At 39.4% G+C, this 23,667-nt stretch overlaps 1 protein-coding gene across 1 annotated transcript in view; it reads right to left on the reverse strand.

Moving 5' to 3' along the window:
* Nucleotides 1–22,985, reverse strand: part of NEIL3 (nei like DNA glycosylase 3) — a 41,503-nt gene extending 18,518 nt beyond the window's left edge. The window contains exons 1-6 of the mRNA XM_036838472.1: nucleotides 22,739–22,985; nucleotides 13,651–13,778; nucleotides 6,060–6,194; nucleotides 5,536–5,749; nucleotides 2,074–2,148; nucleotides 323–489 (exon numbers count right to left, since the gene is read on the reverse strand). Of these exons, the coding sequence (XP_036694367.1) occupies nucleotides 323–489; nucleotides 2,074–2,148; nucleotides 5,536–5,749; nucleotides 6,060–6,194; nucleotides 13,651–13,778; nucleotides 22,739–22,894 (875 nt within the window). The 5' untranslated portion in view covers nucleotides 22,895–22,985. The remainder of the gene's footprint in view (nucleotides 1–322; nucleotides 490–2,073; nucleotides 2,149–5,535; nucleotides 5,750–6,059; nucleotides 6,195–13,650; nucleotides 13,779–22,738) is intronic.
* Nucleotides 22,986–23,667: the final 682 nt, after the last annotated feature.

The raw sequence follows: 23,667 nt of genomic DNA on the forward strand, positions 1-23,667 counted from the left end.
TTTGAAAATACTTGCATTTTTCCAATTACTGACAAAACTACATCTCCTGGTAATCACTTTACAAATGAGATGAAAGTCAAAGCCTGGATATTAACATCAAAGTTAGAGATTTTCTACTGAATTCAGAAGAGGCTCATAAATCATCTTCAGCTCATTCTGGTTTTTGGATGATATTATTTACTATTTCCTTCCAAGGGTTCAAATACTTGTGAGTTATGTTCTGTTCTTAATAGCCTGATAGCTATTCAACTATGTTCTCTTATTAATAGCATTTCTGTTAGAGAATTAGGGCAAACAGTACACTTTAAATTAGACTTCTCACCATATGTCAGCATGTTGAGGATTTTCCTTCTGACAGTGAGGACAGAAATATGTCATTCTCTTATTCTCCCCTAAGCGACACACAGTTATTTTGCAGCAGCACTGACCACAATTAGGACGCTTGTAAACCTTATAGTGGTTAGAGACAGCAGATCCTGCTTTGTGGCACTAAAAACAAACAAACAAACAAACATTACAATGTTATCTACAAAATAGTATTGAAAGATACATTCTTAAAAGTCATTTCTAAAAATAATTTGTTAAAAATGTACATATGTTTATACATATGTCCTCATAATCTTTTCTTTCATCTGAGAAAAAGGTATTGACAAGATTCAGCAACATTTGTCAAATAAGATTTGTGTGAAATAATTAAGTCATTATTTTATGACTTATTAGTATTTAAAATTGTTCTTTGCATGGCTTTACCCTCCTATCTAAATGGGATATAAAAGTTCTATAATTTAAAATGTCTTTCATGCTTGTAAGGTTTTTATAATTAAACATAATTATGTGGTTATATGAAAAAGACTAGATTAGCTTTAAATCTGATTACTTTTAGAACACTGAAGCTGCTCACTTTGTTTCAACAGTCAAAAAATTTACTCCTAGGGAGAAACACTTAACAAGATCATCTTTTTTGTTGACCTGAAAAGGGACAGTTTTTTGTTTTTAATCTTACAGATTCACTGAAAAAGAAAAATTTAAATGCCATCTTAGCAGCGAACATGTTCTGTTTTGGCATAAGTTCTATTTCAAAAGACACTGATATTCTCTGTCAGTTTTATTCTACTCACATACAGTTAAAGCTCCTACAAAGAGAACGTTAGGGATTTACATCAGCAGTGTGAAAATATAAAAGCCCAGAAATATGGTGGATCATATTACAAGCTGAAAATTACAGGAACAACTCATATTAATTTAAGCAAAGTATTGAAATACCCATCTTAATCTGAGCAGAAAATTGGTAGGTATCTGTAATCATCTTTCCCTAGAAGAATAAGTGAGCATATGTAATATTAAAATAGCCATCGATACTCAGGACAGGTATGTAAAGCAAGAGGCTCATTAACACTTTAGGCCAATTAATGAAGAAGCCTACAATACCTGACTTTCTAACAGTAGTAAAAACAAACATTTTGAATACAGGAAATGGACTGTAGAGAAAAAGACAAATTTATGATACTTTGTTTAAAGACAAAATGTGTTTACTTAACTCTATATATGCATATATATGTGTATATATATACAACATTCAAAATTTACAGTTTAGTGAGGACTTATTCTCAAAACAGTCTCTGTGGTAGATAGAGAAGTATTATTATCCCATTTTACAGATAAAGAAACTAAATCTAAATTAAGTTACCTAAATAATATTAACCACACTGATGGTAAGTGGCAAAATCTGATTGAACTGAAGTCTATATTTATCCCGAAGTAATGAATCTCTCTCTAGGCTACCTATATGTTACTTTTATATATCCAAAATTAGAACAAGAGTCTAAGTAAAATGCTAACATAGCTGTCCCCCAACTAAGTGTAAACATAATTTAATATAATTAGAGTTAGACAAGTTTGGACCGACCTGTGACCTAAAATTTCAAGGTGTTAATTATGCCCATAACATGTCACTCTCCCCTATTGCACCTCTATGCTCTTACCACTAGATGGCTACACACAGCCTTGACATTGCTGGTGCAATCAAAGGGAAATAACTGACATTTTATATAGTTGAAAATTTTTTGCTCTTACCCTGTAAAAAAGAAGGCTGAAATCACGTATCATTTTCACAAGGTGATGTATCTGTTCATGTGTTAACTGACAAACCTTAAAATAGAAAAACAACTCAGGAGAGTTTCGTAATTTGTTCATTATTGTAGAAAAACAATACCACTTGCCAGTTCTACCTAAGAGAACTTCAAATAGATTTGAAATATATGCATCTCTTCTAAAACTCATGTATCTATTCAGTGTTATTAACAGTGTATATTTTTAAGTGATGGTACTACAGATAAAAAATACCATTCTCGAACTTATTTACAAAACAGAACTACACCCACAGACACAGAAAACAAACTTATGGTTACCAAAGGGGCCAGCCAGGGGTGGGGTGGGAGATAAATTAGGACTTTGGGATTAATGGATACACATGACTATATAGAAAATAGATAAACAACAAGGACCTACTGTATAGCATGGGGAACTATACTCAGTATCTTTTTTTTTTTTTAAGATTTATTTTTTTTGATGTGGACCATTTTTATAGTCTTCATTGAATTTTTTACAATATTGCTTCTGTTTGATGTTTTGGTTTTTTGGCCACGAGGCATGTGGGATCTTAGCTCCCCAACCAGGGATCGAACCCGCACCCCCTGCATTGGAAGGCGAAGTCTTAACCACTGGACCGCCACGGAAGTCCCCTCAGTATCTTTTAATAACCTATAATGGAAAAGATTCTGAAAAAGAATACATATATGTGTATAACTGAATCACTCTGCTGTACAGTTGAAACTAACACAACATTGCCAATTAACTATATCTCAATTTTAGAAAAATTCAAAAAAGGAAAAATACCAGTCTTATAAACTTTAATTCTAAATTCAAATATTTCTTGAATATCTATTCTGTACTGGACATCTTCAAAGTCCCAGCATTGCCTATCAGCCACCTTGAAAAGTCTTGCAGGACAAAAAGGAAAGGGAAAAAAAAAGACCAGAAAGAAGGGACAAACAGGTACAGGAGCAGATGATCACCAAGGTCACTATCAAGCTTTAAAAAGATATGAATTTATAGACATGCTTTAATATTAAAGTACTTGTTAACACATGGAAGAACTCAGAAACAAACCTTACTGAAGAATTTTTTTGTGACACAGCCTAGCATAAACCTCAGGGTCACCCTTTGCAGAATTCATTATCATTTGGCACATGTAGTTTCAATAGTAATTCCAGAAGAAATTCTAAAGACTCACTTTTGTTGTGTGTATATGAATACATATGTATATCTTTATACAACAGAAACAAATTTATCAGTGCCTATAAAATCTAAAACCATCTAATCAACATAATCCTTCTAAAAGTATTATCTATTTTTTCATTTATTTAAAGTTTAAAACATATGTACTTCTCAAATTCATTTATTTCTTACCACATCTTATGTACTACGTTCAGTCACATCTTAAAAGGCTAGGGCTTCCCTGATGGTGCAGTGGTTGAGAGTCTGCCTGCCAATGCAGGAGACACGGGTTCGAGCCCTGGTCTGGGAAGATCCCACATGCCGCGGAGCGACTGGGCCTGTGAGCCACAATTGCTGAGCCTGCGCGTCTGGAGCCTGTGCTCTGCAGCAAGAGAGGCCGCGACAGTGACAGGCCCGCGCACCGCGATGAAGAGTGGTCCCCACTTGCCGCAACTAGAGAAAGCCCTCGCACAGAAACGAAGACCCAACACAGCCATAAATAAATAAATAAATAAATAAATAAAATTTAAAAAAAAGGCTAGCCTATACTTTTTCAATCATTGCCCGTGTGCTTTTAGGGGGCTACTAGCTAAGCTTCAGAAATATTAATTTTTAACCCCCTCACGCATTACGGCCAAACGATCTTTACTAGATGAACGGCCGACTGGACGTACTGATAAAAAGTAAATTGTTGGGCTTCCCTGGTGGTGCAGTGGTTGAGAATCCGCCTGCCAATGCAGGGGACACGGGTTCGAGCCCTGGTCTGGGAAGATCCCACATGCCGCGGAGCAACTGGGCCCGTGAGCCACAACTACTGAGCCTGCGCGTCTGGAGCCTGTGCTCTGCAACAAGAGAGGCCGCAATAGTGAGAGGCAGCGCACCGCGATGAAGAGTGGCCCCCGCTCGCCGCAACTAGAGAAAGCCCTCGCACAGAAACGAAGACCCAACACAGCCAAAAATAAATTAATTAAGTAATTAATTTAAAAAAAAAGTAAATTGTCAGTTTATCAAAGATAATAACAGTGTTCTGGTCAACAACACTCTGGGTACTTTTTTCAAAAACATTTTCCATAGAGTTCTAGATGATTTTAAAAAGCTCATAAGCTCATTCGTGTTAAAATTCTGTTTCATTATTCCCATATTACAGAAATTTGACTAGCTTGCTCCAAGCGTCAAAAAACAGAACCAAATCTACAACAATTATTAACTGGTTTCTTCGAAAACTTATTTCCTACTGATTTGAATTTTATAAAAACTCTCTGGGAAGCAGTTACACAAAATAAATAGGTACCTTTGGAATCACGTAAAAGATGGTTTAGTTAATAGAGACTATTTGGGTCTGGATAAAAGCCCTAATGTAGCTTTCTTCCCTGGAAACTAAAATATATGTATCCTTCTACCTGGGTTTGAGTTCTAACTGCTCTGACCTTCTTACAACTTGGTCCTATTAATCACCGTCCCTTTTTTTTTTTTTCAATTTTAACCTCTCCCTCTCGACCAGTTTGTGTTTTTTTCCCCAACATATAAATAAGTTCATGTCACTCCAGTTGAAGAACAAGAAAAAAAACCCCTAAAAATCCAGTTCTTGTCCCAACTTCTCCATCCAGCAGTCTAATATTTTCCCTTTGCTCCAATCTAAGCTATTTTAACAATTACTCTAAGTTGTGTTTCCATTTCCTCACCAATCACTTATTCCTTATTCTCTGCTACCTGACTTCCATTCTTACCATTGCACCAAAACAGCATCTTCTAATGTCATGAATAGGTACAAACAGGAATATATGAGTGTGTGTAGAGTGTGAATTTAATATGCCAGACAGTAAAAGAAAGTTGTGAGCTTAGCTCATTCATACATTCAACAAATATTTCTTTAATGCCTTCCAAATGCCAGACACTGTATTCTAGATACTTGGATACATCAACGAGCCAAACAGACACCTTCCTCCTAAGTCAGATCCTAAACAATATATATAACAGGTAAGGATCAGGCTACATCTGAAGGTGATCAGTGGTGTGGAGAAAAATAAAAAGAAAGCAAGTTATGGAAGCCTGGGAGGAAGAAGTGGGTGGCAGGGATGCACACAGCAATTTTAAAAAGAGAGGCCAGGGTTGGCCTCACGGAGAAGCTGACATGAGCGAAGACCACGGAAGTCTGTCTGGGGAGAATGTGTTACTGTCATGCCGATTTAAGTGTTCCACGTTGGTCCCTTCACAGTATTTAAAAATACGGAAATCATTTAAAAACTACTTAAAACCTACTTTAACAGCGGGATGAAGACCACTGTCAAAGAGAGCTTCATTTTTGATGATGTTTCCCACCCCGGGCAACACTTTCTGATCCATTAACACGTCACATAGCATCCGTCCTCTCTGCTTTTTCACTTCACTTTCTGCTCTTGAGAAACTAAAGTTAGGTGAACATACATCTAATTCTTCCATCATTCTTATTCTCTCTTGGCTTTCTGCTGAGTTTCTATAGAAAGGAATAGAAAACACATTAATCATGTGCCTGGTTACAATTCACAAAGTGTCATTTAAAATGATCTTTGATAAAAACATAAACACTTTATGTTAACCAGCTTATAAGAGTTACATAGCCAAACAATGACGACCCTAACAAAACATGTTATTTGAAGAATCTTTTAAAATGACGTTTTATCAGTTATAAACTACTTTTAAAATGTTTGTTTATTTATTTATTTTCACATGTGACATCCCAAACCCAACTGCAGAGTCAACTTTGCAGTTTTGCAGCTGAAGCAATTTTTAATTCAATCTTTTACCTGACTTCTACTGATGAGTCAAAGAAACAAATCAGATCTTTGGTGAGCTGTACTTCAAAAACAGGAGAAAGTCCATTTTTATTTTTAGACTTAACTGGATTAATCACGAGGGAGCCTTTCATTCCAAAATGAATCCTAGAACAAAAGCAAACCCATCTTTGAGCGGCAGTAAGTATATCATGCATGAAATTTTTGTTCCTTCACTTTTTGGAACATAAGCAAACAAATGTTAGTCACAATAGACACTTCAAGGGCACAAAATGATAGCTAATATCATATTTTTCTGTTAATGGCTTTGTATCCTTATAAAACTAGATATGGCAATCATTTTTTCAACTCACAAAGAAAATAAGTTCCTAGAGAAATAATAAGGCCCTGACAATAAGCCCAAGAAAACACACCCCTGGTTCTCTTTTCTTGTCAGATGAGGTATCTTTTATTCACTCAACAGTCTACTGTCTCTCAGCTTTTTCTCTGATTCAAAGGCTTGGGGTGAGACAAGGCTAAATTTAAATTGCCTATAGTCGGTGTTTTTATGAATTCTACAAAGCCACAAACATTCATGTTCCTTATTTCTAGCCACAGTAGATTGGAAATGTTTACCTATTCCAAAATGAGATCTATAGTTTAAGACACTTACTCTTTTCTACCCCCCTGCTTTGGGATAACACAGTGAAACAATTTTTTGCAAAATCTTTCATATTAAAAGAAAAGAGAACAAGTCAAAATGCTATTGTCTTCAATTCTTCTAGTTTCCCTCTACCTTTATATGTATTGGGAAGAGGGGATTTATAAATATTTACGGTTATCTTGAAAGCCACAATGCAGTGATGAAAAATTCATAGCCTTTCAGTTTTTATAGGATTGATTAGCATGTCCAGTTTAAAAAAGAGGAAAAAAAAAAGCGGTTTTACGAGACTTCTGATGATGAAGATCAGAAATGATTCTCAAGATGAAATACTGTTTTCTGCCTTTCAAATCCTCCTCCTTATAGCTTTGTTGAGTTAATAAATATGGCTCTCTTGGCAGCAGATGTTACTGCTCTGTGCTTCTAATTCCAAAGCACCATGTTATGGTATTGTACAAGGTTAACCAGTCTAACTTTAAAGATGTGGGTTTTAAACTCTGTGTGCCCTACTATCAATCATAACTGCATTTTACAGGCCCCATAGTTCTTGACAGGAAAAACGTGTGCCTGTAAGTACTCCATAATTCAGCTTATGGAGGTTCAACGCCAGAGAAAGGTGTACAACTGTCATGCCCAGAAGCCATCATACCTGAAATCTTTTCAGCTGCATGGCCCCTAAAGTGGATTCTAAATCCCTTTCTATAATGAAACTGCATCTACATATAAAATCTCAAAGGTTAAGACCCGATTCAAATGCAGGAGTAACCCCAGTAAGAACCCCAAATCAAATAAGTATGCCTTTTTTTGGTCTTATAAATCTATTCAGGTGGAAATGTGCATAAAAATAACTATTTTTATAATAAATAAATTTTATTTTTATGAAATAGAAAAATGTTATGATAACTGAGCCCCAATAAACCAATAAATATTGTGTTTATTATTAAGTACCCTTTATCTTAAACTAAGAAAAACATATCAGTACCATGAAAATTTTCAAGGCACAGTAAATACCTGTACTGTTACAACAATTTTCATACTGATGTTTTATAAACTTGGACATATGCCCCTATTAACATTTGCATTCCAGAGTCAGATTTGCTTTCCAAGATTCCTCATTATTATCAAGCCAGTTTAGGAGAATTTTATTAGATCCTTATTTCTATCTCTTGATCCTCTCAAGCTCCATCCACTCACAATCCAACTGGCTACCTGAGACCATTCACCCCGCATAACATGACTGCCTGCCCACGCGGGGCTTTAGGCCCAGCCGGGAGTGGTCTCTGTCCTCCCTCTGATCCCATGCCTTTCACGCAGCTGATTCGGGAATGGACACCTGGATCAAGCTGGATTCATCAGCGTTTTCCTGAGGAATTTATCTGGGACACAGAGAGATCAGTTTCTCGTTAGGATTGGGAGATCGATCATGGGAGCTGTCTATGGTAATGTGTCCTGACATGGGCACCAGAAAAGCCGAGAGGCCTGTCTGCAGAGACACAGACGACAGTAGATGTCAGCGGGGAACAGAATCAAGAAATGCAGACAGTCCTCATGGCGCTTAGTCTTTGCTCCCAGTTCTACCTGAAGCCTGACTGCATTATCTTCCGCTATCAAAAGACACCCATATTTTTATAATAAATAATTAGTAAACTTGTTTAAGTGGGGCTTCTGTCGCTTGCAACCAAAATTCTAATATAAAAATTATGTTCAAACTAAAAATTGAAGTGATAGTAAGAAAATTCCTCTAGTTAGAAATAACTGCCTGAAACAAATCAATAAATAAGACCCGATACTATTTTAACCACCAGCCACATTCTTCCTGGTTATCACTAGCAGAATAATCTGAACATCCTTAACCAAACATAAATAGCATCAACAACAGTATTGTCACAGGTTCAGACTAATGACAACTACACATGCAGATGAGGCAGTTGCTTATGAAAATTATCAAGTGGTCAAAAGTGTCATACGGATACTAGCGTGTAAAACAGTTGAATATGAAGATTGTAAAACTTATGCTGGGAATTCAAGGAAAGAGGTTATAAAAAGAAAGATATGGTCTTAACCACGTTGAAAAGGAAAAAGGGAGTTCTGCTTCTACTTAGGATATAGAAGCTAAAAGTGAATATGGATCCTACCCTAACAAGGAGAGAAAAATCACAGTATTTACAAAATCCTAAATTTTCTTGAGCCCATCAGAGACAGGACATTGCAGGCAGCCAGGTGAAATAAATTCCAAAGAGTGACAAGCCCCTCTGTGGAAAGACATCACACACAAATTATTCCATCTGGGGAAGAGTACGGGAGAAAGAGACAGCTACCGTAGAAATGGATAAGAAGAAAACAGCTAATATTTTCAACAAACTTTTAAATAGTGTGGCTAGTATGACGGTTTAGAATCTCTGGAGCCCCAGACACAAGGAGAGTGTGCCCTCACTTGTAAGCTCTTTCCCACGGGCATCCACAAGTTAGCTGCCCACAAGTAAGATGTGAGTCATGGCAGGGGACCTGAAAGAACCACCCTTGGTGACATGGGACCTGCCTGCATGAAACCCTGTCTCCTTGCTTCTTGAACATGCCTCTTATATGAAGCAGAAGTCTTAGAAAGTTTTAAGATGCCCTAGCCAATAGAGAGGTACAAACAAAAAGCCGTCTGTCCCTGAAGGAGTAACAGGAAACTTCCTGCAGGCAGAGGAAGTCTTGTGCCAGGTAACAAGGATAAGCAAGCAGTCTGCCACTGGGGAGGGAAGGAAACCCTTCTGCCTCCAGGCCCAGGCCAAGTGCACTGCTGTTAAGAACTAGCGGAAGCAAAAGCCATCTGCCTCTAGGCATGAGGCAGGGAATCAACTTTGCCGCAGACTCCTACAGTGATACAACGAGGCACCAGTCCCATGGGAGAGAGCAAGGAAACGCTCTCTGACCTAAGGCCACCTACACAGCGGAGGAAGCACGGCTGCCTTAGGGAGGAGAGGGGCAGCAGCCTTGAGAAAACTGCAACCCTGAGGCCCACATGCTCAGGGCCTGCCCAAAATTAAAGCTGGTCTGGAAGAAACCAGAACCTCTGTCTCCCCATCACGAACCTCTCACTGAGTAACAGGCAACAGCAGTCTGCCACCAGGGGGTGGGCTGGGGGACCTGAGTGTGGAGACTCCCTTAGGACAGGAATATGCAGGGTAGGTAGTCAGTAGGTAGCTGACTAAAAAAATGATGATACATCCATAGAGTAGAACACTTTGTGCACATTAAAAATAATAATGTACGTTTTGACATTGACCAATGCAATACACATGTTATGTAAAAGGGAAAAATATAAATTAAAATTCCTGTTTATATAAAAATCATAACATGCAATATATTATAATTCATGCATATGTAATATAAACTATATATGGTATATATACAATTTATATTTTATCTGTGACATTTACAAAAACTGTTGAGTGGTGTTTTTTTTAACAGTAGTAATTATGGGTGGTATTTACTTTTTCCTTTAGATATTTTGGAACTATCTTAAGGTTTTACAATTGGCTTATATATGACTTTAAAATATGGGAAAAACTGCAATAAAATGACGTGTACTGTGAAAAGAAGCAAGAAAAGGAAAGCGGCAGAACTAGTGACCCTGTAGGCTGTCAGGTGCAGAAGGGAACGTAAATGACTGCGGTAAAGATTTCCATATTTTCTCCAGTTACACATGAAAGCATTATGGTAATTGAAATACAAAATAAAAGCTACTATTTAAAATATTAAAAATATGTATTTTTCTACCTGTAGATTACTTTAATGGTCAGTTTTCTTAAACTGCAAGGGACAGAGACCCAACTCAAAAAGTTTAGGCATTAAGGGATATTTGGTAGTTTATGGAGTCTTAGGAAGGCCGAAGAATCACACTGCAGGAAAGGCAAGAATGTGGCTGGATCTTAGGAACAGAGGGAATTAGGGGCTAAAATGCCTCTGGGATTCTCTCTGCTTTATGGAGGCTGGCTGTATTTTCCATCACCTTGTCTTTCTGGACAAGCCAATGGCCACCTACAAGTCTTAAGGCCTCACATCCCCAGCTTTCCTCCAACACAGAGAGCCTAACCCACCTCAGCTCCTGCTGAGAAGAAGTTCTTCACAGAAGAAGTTCTTCACAGAAGAACTCGGGTTGACCCAATCGACTACGTAGGAGAGAAAGTTAAGTAAGATTATGCGAAATTCAACTTGAATTCTTTGGTTATTGCGACCAGATGATCAGTTTCCAGAGGAAATGCTGTCCCCAAAAGATAAGTGGGCATGTTGGACAAACAGAAGGTATTCACTACTCTAAAGTACAAAATTTCATTTAGAGTCCTTATCACACTCCAACTTTTCCTAACATGTTTTGTGACAGATTACAAAACTATGTTTAAGCTCTAAAACCCTCTTATAAGTAGCGTATCATGGATTCCTTAAAGACTTTTCAGCAAACCAGAAAGAACTGTCACATTATCTTTTGCATTTCTCTTTAGAGGATCATATCACTCAAGCTCCAATAAATTACAAAATTGATTATGTATAATGCTTCACTAAAATGGCAAAGCCTCCAAAATATTTCAGATACAGTTTCTGGTCTCTGAGTATGCACGTAATTGCAAACAATTGGAGTCACATAAACCATAAGTTGGAAACACCAAAGTGTTTTAGAAAAGATATTCATTTAAAAAATATATATATAAGTTCACGATATAAGCTGCATTCATTTTGACTGAAAATAGCAGCTTGTAGGATGGGCACGTCTGGGTGAATAGAGTTACAAATATATGCACACATAGCACCGGCAATACACGCACTCGTGGTTAACAGAGATTCTATTCGGTAGTGGGATTGTGAAGGTATAAATTTATTCTTGTTTGTTCATTGTTTCTCAGTTTGCTCTAAGGAGTATTTGATACATATTTAACAAATAATTAAACATGACTCTTTTTTTTTTTGTTACAGATGAAGAGCTTCTGTAAAGTGTTCAGAAAGAGTATAGGTATTTATCACAACTAACACCAGATCTGTGCTCCTAAAATAAATGTATATCAAGTCATTTTTATTGTTTTCTGGCACTATTCCAGAGCCCTTTGAGCACTTTGATACATCTTTTAGCAACAGAAATAGTCAACTGTCTAATTTGTATCTTTCTGAAGTGTGGATTTTACATGGCAGATTCCCTTCCAGAGGGCTAGGCCTGTATTCTACTTTCATAACAAATGAATCCCAGGAAGATTCATGGCCCGGCCTATAAGATGTACTAAATCCATGGGCAATTTTAGTTGTGAGAAGCTGCCTATTGAGGGAAAACTGTGATCATTAAGCATGTTTCCTGCTATCGGCTTTCTAAAGAGCAGACCAGCCTGGTGGGGAGGAAACAGAGGTCAGAAATGAAGACTACATTTCTATCTCACGCTCACAGACCTGCAGGCTTACACAGGACCCCATTTCGCTGACACTGCCATCCATCCTCCCAAGAAGCACAGGTTAGGAGAGCATTTTCGTAACTTATGTTAAACTGTGAAAGGGCATACAGGTGATTTTAGCTGGTTCACTCATATTCAAACAGCTGACCTGCCAGTGACCTTGAACTGTTACATCACACAGTGGTCACAGCGGTAGGAATCGCACTGCTCCCCAGCCATATGCTGAGACACGTGCTCGCCAGGGGCGGTACTAGTTCACTTAGTTTGAGGAAACAACTGCCTTTGTTTAGAACTTCATGGAACACTTGCTGACAGCTCTGCACTGAGAAATGATTCCCCCCTTTATCAGTCTGGTGGAGAACACTTGATAAAAACCTCCCTCTCGTGCTATAGAAATAAATCTGCACCTCACAACAGAGAATCAATAACATATCGATGTTTTCAACTATCTTACATGGATCCCATTGTGTCCTACTGTTTGGGGCAAAGAATTTTCAATCACATCAATCAATCTATTACCACAATAATGTAGCCTGCGGTAGATCACTGCTGCCTGAACCGGGAGGCGTGTGCTGATGCTATCAATTCCAGACTAAGAAAAACCACGGAGGGACAACGAAGGGACAACGCTGTCCAAGGGCAGCAGCTACTGACAGTGAAGAGACCATGTCAAAGGAAAAGCAATCACGTAAAGTCTGAAGTACTCTAAACATGCAATAGATGAGATGCAATAAATAACAATCATAGAGTCATATTATCTCTTTGCAACCATTATTCATCTTCACTTAGAAGCATGGGGTCCAGTAACAGAACTTTCAAGAAGGGGAAAACTGTTTAATATCTTAAGGAAACATTAAAAAAGATTCAAATTTACAGTTTGCAATAGATTAGGCTAAACTCCGAGAAGACAGATTTGACAGACATATTAATCCACAGGCCTTTTTTTGTATTTTTGGCAAAAATTAGATAGGTGATTACATACATTTTGACATTTTTATCATTAAGTCAACCAGTGTGTTAGCAATGAATTTCCATAAGCACTGTGAAACAGCAGAGAACCGGTTACTTCTGTGCAAAGTTTTGAAACCTATAAATAAGTTTCCATTTCCGTACGAGGCTTCAGAGAAAGAAGAGAGAAAAATGTAAAAATCTAGAGACATTCACACCAAACGAGGAGCTGTCATAAATATAAAGAGAATAATGTCGCTAAATGCAATAAATATTTGGTGAAAGTGAGAGGGGAAAAGAGCGCCCTAGGGAGTGTGAGGAGGAGCAAAACAGAGCTGTAGTGCTCTAGCATCCCCTGGGAGGCCCTGCCAGACTAGAAATAAATTGACTAACCCTCCAAGGAACGATGACATCACAATCTGTTCTTCTTCTGCTTATTGCTTTCCATGATAGAATCTCAACCTCTTGTATGAGAGCTCTCTTAAAAACGGAGTACTTTCTACGTATTTCAACGTGACATGCAGCAAACTGCAAGAAAAGCCTTCTACACATCTTTAAACACAGAGATACGACGTACTGTACAGATTTACCTTACCGTAAAGCTTTTGGCCCAAAGTACATAAAGAGCTCCTTCCCCAAAGTTTCCACGCCACTGTAAATGTGTCCATTAAACAGTCTCAAGAAATTCTGGCTGGAATCTTTATTATTATTCAGTGCAGCAGCCTAGGAGACAATACATACACATATGTAAACACACACAAACTCGAAACAAAAATCATAATTTAATTCTTAATGTTTTTATATTACTTCATGCCCAGGTACATCCAATGAGAAGAATAATCTCCAACAAGTCAAGTAACGTAATCAGCTGTTTACATACATTTTGTCAAATTACTAGGCAGTCATTTGAAAAGAGAGAGGCCAAATAAAAATTAAGTGGAAAAAAAGTCACTGGCACACAATCAAAATGAATTTTCTTCCAGGACCATATCGCTCTGTGCATATGAAAAGCACAGAAAAATGATGTGAATGTTTTAAAGCTAAAAACTAGGGCACAGAGTCTTTCATTTCCAACGTGCAGCCAAGGTCCTCGGAAGAGCATTCAGATACAAACAGCTAAAAATGGTGGATAAAATATGAAAACAAGACATTTTGACTTGTAAGCCAGTAAGGAAGAATAAGAGGTCACAAGCCAAGTAAAAGTGAGAGAGAACCCCAAAGGTAAGAAGCCAGCTTTTATCAGAAAGGCATTTTACCAGACATAAGGAATGAGAGCTTCAATTTCATGGTCTTGTGGGATACGGGGGATCAGAGATAAAGCCTGGGGTCCCCCTGAGGAGGAGAATCTGATTTGAGGTCTGCGCCCCTCTCCCTCCCCAACTGCAGTGTTCAGAATAAAGGAAAAAGAAACCCACTACTCCTTCTCCCTATCAGCATGCAAAACCAAACAACATATTGTTAGAATTACAACATATGAACTGAACATTATCAAGAAGATCAAGGAAATTATAAACATAAAATCTCAGTTCTTCTGTGGGTGAAGGAAAGGAATGGGTTGAGTTTAGATATCCCTTGAGAAGCCCTGCCAACCTATCATTTTTTTTTTTTAAAGAAATCAATTGACTAGACTTCCAAGTAACAATGACATAATGACATAGAAAATGATGACATAGATAATGCTCTTTTTCTTAAGCTGGGCAGTATGGATACTGGTATCATAAAACTATAAAACAGTTTTAGATACTGTCTGTGAGCAAATCACAACTTTCCTTCCACTTATGTTAGGATGTTACCATTCAGTGATTCTCAGACTTTTGGTTTACAGACATCTGTCATCCTATATATTTAAGATGATACGTTCATTCTATTCTTTGACTAAATTGGTCCTTGTTTAAAAAAAAAAAAGACACAACTGTAGTATTTAGCTCAAAGGGATAAAGGAATAAGAGATGTTAAAAAGAAGAAAAAAAGATTGCAAGTTGCTAGGGACTAAATTGTGTCCCCTCCAACACTCTTTACGTTGAAATTCTTACCCCCATTGTGACTGTATTTGAAAACAGGGCCTTTAAGAGGTAATTAAGGTTTAATCGGGTCATAAGGGCGGGACCCTGATCCAATAGGATTAGTATCTTTATAAGAAGAGAAGAGACACCAGAGAACACACTCTCTTCCTCCTGTATACTCAGAGGAAAGGCCATGTGAAAAGAAAGTGGTATCAGCAAACTAGGAAGACAGCTTCACCAGAAACAACTGGCTGGAACCCTGGTCTTAAACTTCTAGCCTCCAGAACTGTAAGGAAATTAATTTCTGTTATCTAAGCCACCCAGTCTGTGGTATTTTGTTATAGCAGCCCAAGCAGATGAAGGCATGAACAGACACTATTCTTCCACTAAATCCATTCACAGTTGTAATGGCTACAGCCAATGCCAAACTTTCCCAACTGCCTGAAGTTCAGAGAACTGGCTTTACATCTCTCCTTTGCAAAATAATAACTGCGGAATCAATCACAGACTTACAGAGACCAATGAACAAATGCACAGGAGTAATTAACAGTGACAGCCTTGCAGTTCTGCACGAACCAAAAAACAAAAAAACAAACAAACAAAAAAAAACCTGTGGGAGAGTCTAGCATCAGGAACGACAGACACGTGCCACCATGTCCTCAGAACATTTGCCTCCGATTTCTCTTCTCTTTCTTGGATGAACTCTAGTGCCAATCCACTGGACCACCAGGGAAGTCCCAGAATTCGTTTTTTAATACTTGATGAGGTGCTTGGGTTTAAAATGACATGTTAGTATAACCTCTTCCTTGCTCACATGTACTGTGTGTCCCTCTCTCTGGTTCTGGAATTTCCCCACTGGAAAGAGGAATCATCTTGAGGTTTTCAACCTGCCAAACCCAGCACAGTGTTTTCACCAACCACTATGATGGGACTGAACAAACTGAATGATGATCTGTCTTGTGTTTCTCTCTTATTTGTCCATAAGCTCCTGGGGAAAAGTAGCTCTGGTGTTTAATATCCCTGGGAGCCTCACACAATGCCTGGAATTCAGGAAACATCTGTGGGATTAATCAGATTCCTCCTTCTTTCCCCTCTTAAAAATGAGTGTGGCTTTATCACAACTACTGAGCCTGCGCGTCTGGAGCCTGTGCTCCGCAACAAGAGAGGCCGCGATAGTGAGAGGCCCGCGCACCGCGATGAAGAGTGGCCCCTCCTTGCCACAACTAGAGAAAGCCCTCGCACAGAAACGAAGACCCAACACAGCCAAAAATAAATAAATAAATAAACAATTAAAAAAAAAAAAATGGGACTTCCCTGGTGGCGCAGTGGTTAAGAATCTGCCTGCCAATGCAGGGGACATGGGTTCAAGCCCTGGTCCGGGAAGATCCCACATGCCACGGAGCAACTAAGCCCGTGCGCCACAATTACTGAGTCTGCGCTCTAGAGCCCGTGAGCCACAACTGCTGAGCCCATGCACCACAGCTACTGAAGCCCGCGCGACTACAGCCCGTGCTCCGCAACAAGAGAGGCCGCCGCAGTGAGAAGCCCGCGCACCGCAACGAAGAGTAGCCCCTGCTCGCCGCAACTGGAGAAAGCCTGCACGCAGCAACGAAGACCCAACACAGCCAACAATAAATAAATAAATAAATAAATTTATTTAAAAAAAAAAAAAAAATGAGTGTGGCTTTAAAATACAGGGTTGCTGTCTTCCCCACCCATCATCCTCATCTTGCTTTACCTTTCCCAAGGTTTCTTGGCAAAAACTTCTATTCTACCACCTGTTTTATCTCCTTTGAAAATTATTAACACCCTAGTCTCTTATTTTCTAATTATCTTCAATGGAGTGAGGCTTAAATGTAGGAGGACCAAATTCTCATGACTACCAAAAGCTAGATGGATGTAAAATACTATATTTACCAGAGCTTCCCATAAAGTAAAAAGAACTTTATGGGAAGGTTTAGGAAAAGATTAATGTATTTTCAGCGACCAGTCCCAGCCTGTCCTGGTTTTTATTTAAGATGTTTACTTAGCATTTAAATGGCTGCTTTGAAAACATCTATTCCAATACCTTATTTGGGTTTTGAGAGAGGTGATACAAAAAGATCTTTTTATCCAGTTGTCTATCATGTGAGCACTTGACCAAATCACCTGATTCCCAGTACACTATCATTTCTAAAATAATCAGCTTCAGATAATATACTCAGGGCAAAATAAAAATTTCAACTTATAATCGCCCATCTCAAGCACCGGCATGTATTTTTACTGTTTTTTAAAAACTCCATTTAGGGGAAATTCTGGTGTACCAGTGATGGTTTGTTCCATTTATTTTGAGAGCGCCTGTGTACAAACTGGGTAAGGCTTTTGCAATAAACCATAGATTTACAAGATATTCACTTGTCCTACTGTGGAATCTGGGGTTATCACCTTTTTGTATAAGCTTCAGCTGTCCAAATTCAAAAATTAATTTCCACAAGCCTTATTTTTGCTGTAACTATACACAATGGCCCAATATATACTTGACTTTCTCATTTTGGCCCTTATAATCCTATTACAGTATTATTTGAACATTTCATCCTTTTTTTTTTTCCCCTGAAATAGAGAGGAAAATCTCCTTTGCCACAATTTTAAGTATGATTGAGAAGGGTTCACCTTCCCATTTTCAAGTGGCTTAATATGAAATCGTCAAAACAACATATATCTTCGGAGACAGCACATGATTTATTGAGCTGATTACCATTTATCCTGCCTATCCATGGGTGAATGAGGAAGATGAACTTTTCAGAACAGAATAAGGCTTTTCCATAGATAAATGTTTCAGCTCTAGTGCAGTTACATATTTTCCCCAGAGAGGAAGAAAATAATACCATATTTACATTCATAGTCTGTCCTCCTTTTTGTCTCCCACATGCTTTACTTTCCTAATACGACAACACTTTCAGTAATCAGAAGTCACTTCTCTACCAATTTAAACCATCAAAGAACCTAATTTTAAAATGGTCTCTAAGCCCCCAAACAGAGGTCTTTAGGCCCTTTCATCAAAATATATTCTACAATTTTGTAAGAGCAGAGGTTATAAGCGCTTACTCAGAGGCTAAATGCTTTATACACAATACGAGGGCACCAAAAGATTACACCCCTTCATAAGGGAATAGGTCATGCCTCTGATAAATGGGTCTGGTGAGACAGCCCTGACGTGGGAGAAAAAGGAACAAACAATTACCAGGACGTTTACTTTACATTGCTAGGCACTAAGCTCAGAGTTTTATATGTCCTCTAATCTAATCCTGACCAAATAAGCAAAGATGTAAGTATAAGCACCTCCAGCTGAGGAAGTAACAAAGGAGCTGGAATTCAAAATCAAGATAGTCATGTGTTCTTTTCTCTACATCACCCCCAATACTTTGTTGTTTGGTGAAAGCTCCAATGGCCATGGAAAGTCATCTCCCTGAGTTTCCTCATCCGTAAGACTGTTATCTGTTCTCTGTTGACCCTTGTTCCATGACTCCATATAATGCTGAGTGCTGATAATAATGATCCTGAGTCATTAAGGTGAAACCATTATCAGTATCCACTGAAGAAGGTAAGCAAGTACTATAACGCAATTTTAAAACCCCTTTTTGGATTTAAACAAGTAAGCTTCATTTAGCTGGAAAACGAATCTCTGTGGATTAGCTCCTTCCTTTACAGAATGGCAACAAAAATGAGCTATGATTCTTTCCCCCCACTATGAAGAAGAGAAAGGAGGGAGGAAAACCTTTACTATGTGGCTTCACGATTTTCTTGTCATAGGAATTTCCATTTAACATACATAACAAAATACATACTCATAAAGCAAGATTCTGAACTGAATCGGTTTTTAAATCCTTCATCAAAACTACTTTTGCACTATTCAAAACTTCGCTCTTCTCCATCCAAATGTTTACTAAACGCCTACTCTGTTCAAGGCCCGTGAAGGGCGGATCAAGATGAGGCAGAGCTCGCTACATGTATCAATGCCTAAGGAGTGACAGAGTAGCCAGAGGACCGTGTTTCCCATGAGAGGAATACTTACAAATAAACCGTGTCATATCCTGTTTTGTGAAAGGAGATTGAAAACTCATGCAGATCACACACCAATTTCACTAAAATATTGTATACACCCAACAATTAACATCAGAGGATTGACTCTTCACAGCTCATTAACCAGACATGTTCATTTATATTCCAATGTTGTTTCGTACCATAAGGTTCCAAAGCTCCAACAGAGTTTTATGCAGTGCACTTACAGAGTTGCATAATTTTATGCTGACAAGACAGTGGATCAAAACTCAGAGAAATAATATAGTGCATGCAGGACTAGCAAATGCCGGGACCTTCCATGGAGAGCCTTTCTTCTTCAAAATGAGGATCACTTGTCACAGGGAGACATGCCTTAAAACGTGTTCTCTATGAACTTCAAACTGCAGCAAAGAGGAAGGCTATATGCCACAGTAACTGGTTCATTACGGCGGTAGCTACGGAGGTGTTTTTTTTGGTACAATGATTATCTGGAGTTTAAATCATTTATTTTAAATAGCCAATTAATATTTCTTTAACTCTCCTTTGTATTTTTTCCTGTTTACTGCAATATAAAGAAGATTGTATGCAGTTATTTTTCAACTGCTGCCTTGTGAAAACTAATGACTTCAAGCCAGTAGCAGACACCTTTAAATAGCTTTAACTCTGGCATAAAGGCCTAGAAAACACGGGATCATTACCTGTTACAGTAATGATCATGCCAGAGACCTGTGACAACCTACCATGTTTTGATGCAATTTACTATGGATCTAACAACCCTCTAAAATGCAAAGAACCCTTCATGTTGATAAAGATTATTATTTTTTTAGATCAAAGGCCCAGAAAGTGAAGCCATGGCAAAATATTTAGAATATTCCCAATAACCACAAAGGGATTATTCATTCCACATTGATTTTCACAAAGGGATTATTCATTCCACATTGATTTTCAAAGCCAGTTCCCACAGAACCAGATTCCTGATCCCAATCATAAAGACCTCTTCTAACTTTTAATACCTCTTTACGTCAAGGTATTAAGCATAACAGCTTTATGTTCAAGGCTTTTTATTTAAGGGGTATAGAGCTCATTTAGTAATGCTTCCAAGTGATATTAATAATTGCCCAACCATTGACTAAGCGTTTGTATTATATTACCAGGCTGCACTGTGAACAGGGGAATGGAAGCCATTAGGATTATCAAATTAGGTAAGAGAATCAACCAAACTGAACAAAGCTAAAAACGGTGGCAGACACAGCCAAAAACCTAAGGTCTCACTTCTCTGGCTAATCAGTAATCACCACTATATGCTGAGCAATATGGTGTTCCTGACAGTGAATTAGCCATTTTCCTACTGCACCGTTTATAACTGAGGGGATCTATGGTTAGGAGTGTAGGCTTTGGAGTCTGAAAGCAGGGAGGCCAAACCCTGGTTCACCCCTTCCTAGTCATGTGATCTTGATTATTTAAATTATTAACTTAATTATTTAAACTCACTCTGAGCTTCACATTCCTCATCTGTAGAATCAGGTTAATCCTTTATCATGGGGTTATTATCTCTAGTAAGGAAATGAAATGGAACAGTTCTTCAAAAGCACTTTACGCCTTGCTACTAAAGATAATCACAAACTAAAGGGAATGTGCATGCTGTTTGGGCCTAAATACCAATGAGGTGATGTCTAGTTAAAACACTAAGTGGGATGCTCACAGAAGGAAGTTTATCTAACTCATCTTTATATCCTCGGGAGCAAGCTTAAGACCTAATACAAAATGTATTATTGTTGAATGATGTCAATGATGATATCTGTAACATATTCATGCCACAGTTACCAAGCCCTGCTGCCTTTACTTCCGAAATAGCGACTCTGTTCCCTTCTCTTCACCTCCGCCACCAGCAGCCTCCTCCAAGGTCCAGGCGCGCCGCCCTGGATTCCTACAGTCCTCGTGTAACCGAGGGAGCTGCGTCTACCCTGCCTTTCCTCCACTCTTTTTATTTTACCTTTGCAAGGTAGAGTGGCCTTTTCAAAGTGTCAATGGATCTTATCACCCTTCAAAGACCCCCATTACTCCTAAAATGAATAGAGTCCCTACCCAGGTCTACAAAGATCCGCAGCGTCTGACTCCGACCCACCCATCCCAATCCTGTCTTATTTCAAACCACCTTCCTTCTATCTCATCCTCCCTTTTCCAGCCCCACAAGGTTTCTTTCGATCCCTCATACATTCGCAGCTCTCTTCCTTTGCTATTCTTCTGCCTGAAGCGTTCCGCCCGCCAGCCTTCAGTTCAGGTCTGCATATCTCCTCATCCTTCATACCTCAGCTTAATTGTTACTTTCTCAGCAAAGCTTTCCCTGAACTTCCTGTAAGTTCTTATGGAACCGTGTATCTCCTCTTTAGAGAAGTTATCAATTTATATTTCTTTCTGTTCTTCCTTAATGAATGTCTGTGTATCTTCCCAACTAAAGAATAGACTCCACAAGATGAAGTGTTAGTTTTTGTTCCCCAGGTTCCTTGAGTATTCAAAATGTTGTTGAATGAGTGATTTTTCTAAACGTTAATATTCTTAAGAGACCACTCAAGATCCATCTCTGTGGCACCCTGAAATGATTTTGAGAGAAACGCTACAATAAAAGAATAGGTGCAGAGTACTAACTGACATATAAAGTCAAAAATAAATTAAATACAAGGGCAACTGGAAGGAGATGCAAAAACTTACTCTTTTTCCAAGTTTGAAAATGTGTTTTCTCAGACTTAGAACCTCATTTCTTTCAAGTTGTAAGCATATGCTGATTTCATAGCAGGCAACTTTTTCTTCCGGGACCAAAGGCTATGGTGAAGCTTTGCAGGAGAAACTGAAGCACAGCGCAGCATGCGTGCATCCATGAAATACAACCATCCGTACATCTAAAGGGCTTTTAAGGCACGATGGCTTAACCAGAATATTTTTAGTTCTAAATTCTCAATTCTCATTTCGTTCTAAGTTCTAAATTCTTACCAAATGACTACCCCACCATCTGGAATGCATGCCTGAGTGGCAAGAAGCTGTGCTACAATTTCCTTTAAAAAGCAATAAATTCACTTAAGGGAACCAGAATGGGTTTCACTGCCCCTTCATTAGACGGCAATATTAAGTTGAGTGGGAAGGTTGGTGCTAAATCTTCTATGTGAAATTTCAGAATTATATATTAGTTGTGATACATTTTCAATTGCAGAGTATTAGGCAAGCGAGAAGCTAGAATTGTATCCTACAAAGCTTATTGTCTTAAAAACGTGAAGAAAAAAACACGTCAGGGGGCGCGGAGATCAGAGAACATTAACAGCAGAAAATGCAGCTCTAGACAGAAGGAACCACCTTTCGCTGGGCTGTAAAGAAGTGACGTGACCCGGAATAAAACACCTTCCGTCACTCCCGCCCTGCCCGGGCGTCTCCACCGCACCCTTAGCCCAGCGGCCCAGCAGCTCTCAACTGCGCAGGCGCAATAGCACGGCCTTCTCCCTCCGGTGAAGTCAAGGTCAGCTTTCGGGAACGCGGGGCCCCAGGGAGGCTGGGCCAGAGTAAAGAGATGACATTTCGGACCCTGTAAACCCGATGGGGTTTTTATTCCACTTCGCCCTGCTGGTCCCCTCGCAAGATATGGGAGCGTCTCACCTGTGAGGAGCCCGCAGCGCCAGAGGCCGAGGACGGCGAGCCGGGCCCCCCCGGGCTCTGCAGCGCTCGGCCCCGCATGTCCGTCACCGCCTGGCCCGGGCGCACTCGCGCCCGAATCTTCTCTCCATTGAGAGTACAGCCCGGTCCTTCCACCATCTCTCGGGCCGCCCGGTGCCCCACTAGGCTGCACGGCCCTGCTGAGAAAACTGCCGCGCAACCTCACCTCTGCGCGGGCGCGTACCTCGGCCCCGAGGAGCTTCAAATCTCGCGCGCGTCCGGCCCCGCCCCGGAAGCCCCGCCCCCGTCCGCGGGCCGGGCTCCCGGGCGCAGGCGCAGTGGCTCAGCGCCCCGGGCCCGGACGCGGGATTACAAGGCAGCGAAACGTGAGATCTGGCGCAGCCCACCTACCACCCACCGGGGCCGAATCGTGAAAGCGGAGGCAATTGGAACCTCAGAAGCTCCAACTTGTTCTTTGCTTTGAGGTTTTGCCTTTGTCTTTGAGCTGCTCCGTACACCATTTTGGACCTTATCCTCTCATTCTGTCCTAAAATCCGAGGTTGCCTGGCAGGCCTTTGCTTGCCCTCTTTGGACGTGGGTGGGCGCAGGAGTCAGAGGAGGGTTTTAGAGCAAGCAGCTTTTGCTTTTTCTCGTATAGGTTTAGCATGTCTTAGAAAACGTGGCCTCATATGCCAAATATATTTTAGTGTGTATATTAAAATCCTCTTCATTTTTTGATAGCTGAACTAAGCGAGACCCTACCCAAATTTCATGCAACCATTCTATTTTGGGATGAACGCTATTTGAAATTGCTTTGTAAAAGTCAGGGCTCTGTATAAATTTGAGGGCAATGCATAGCTTTTCAAATTTACACAAGGATGTGTGCATGTAAATACATAAAGATAAGGACTCCATACAATTTTTTAGAAAAT

Source organism: Balaenoptera musculus, chromosome 21 (assembly GCF_009873245.2).
Source record: "Balaenoptera musculus isolate JJ_BM4_2016_0621 chromosome 21, mBalMus1.pri.v3, whole genome shotgun sequence".
NCBI classification, from domain to species: Eukaryota; Metazoa; Chordata; class Mammalia; order Artiodactyla; family Balaenopteridae; genus Balaenoptera; species Balaenoptera musculus.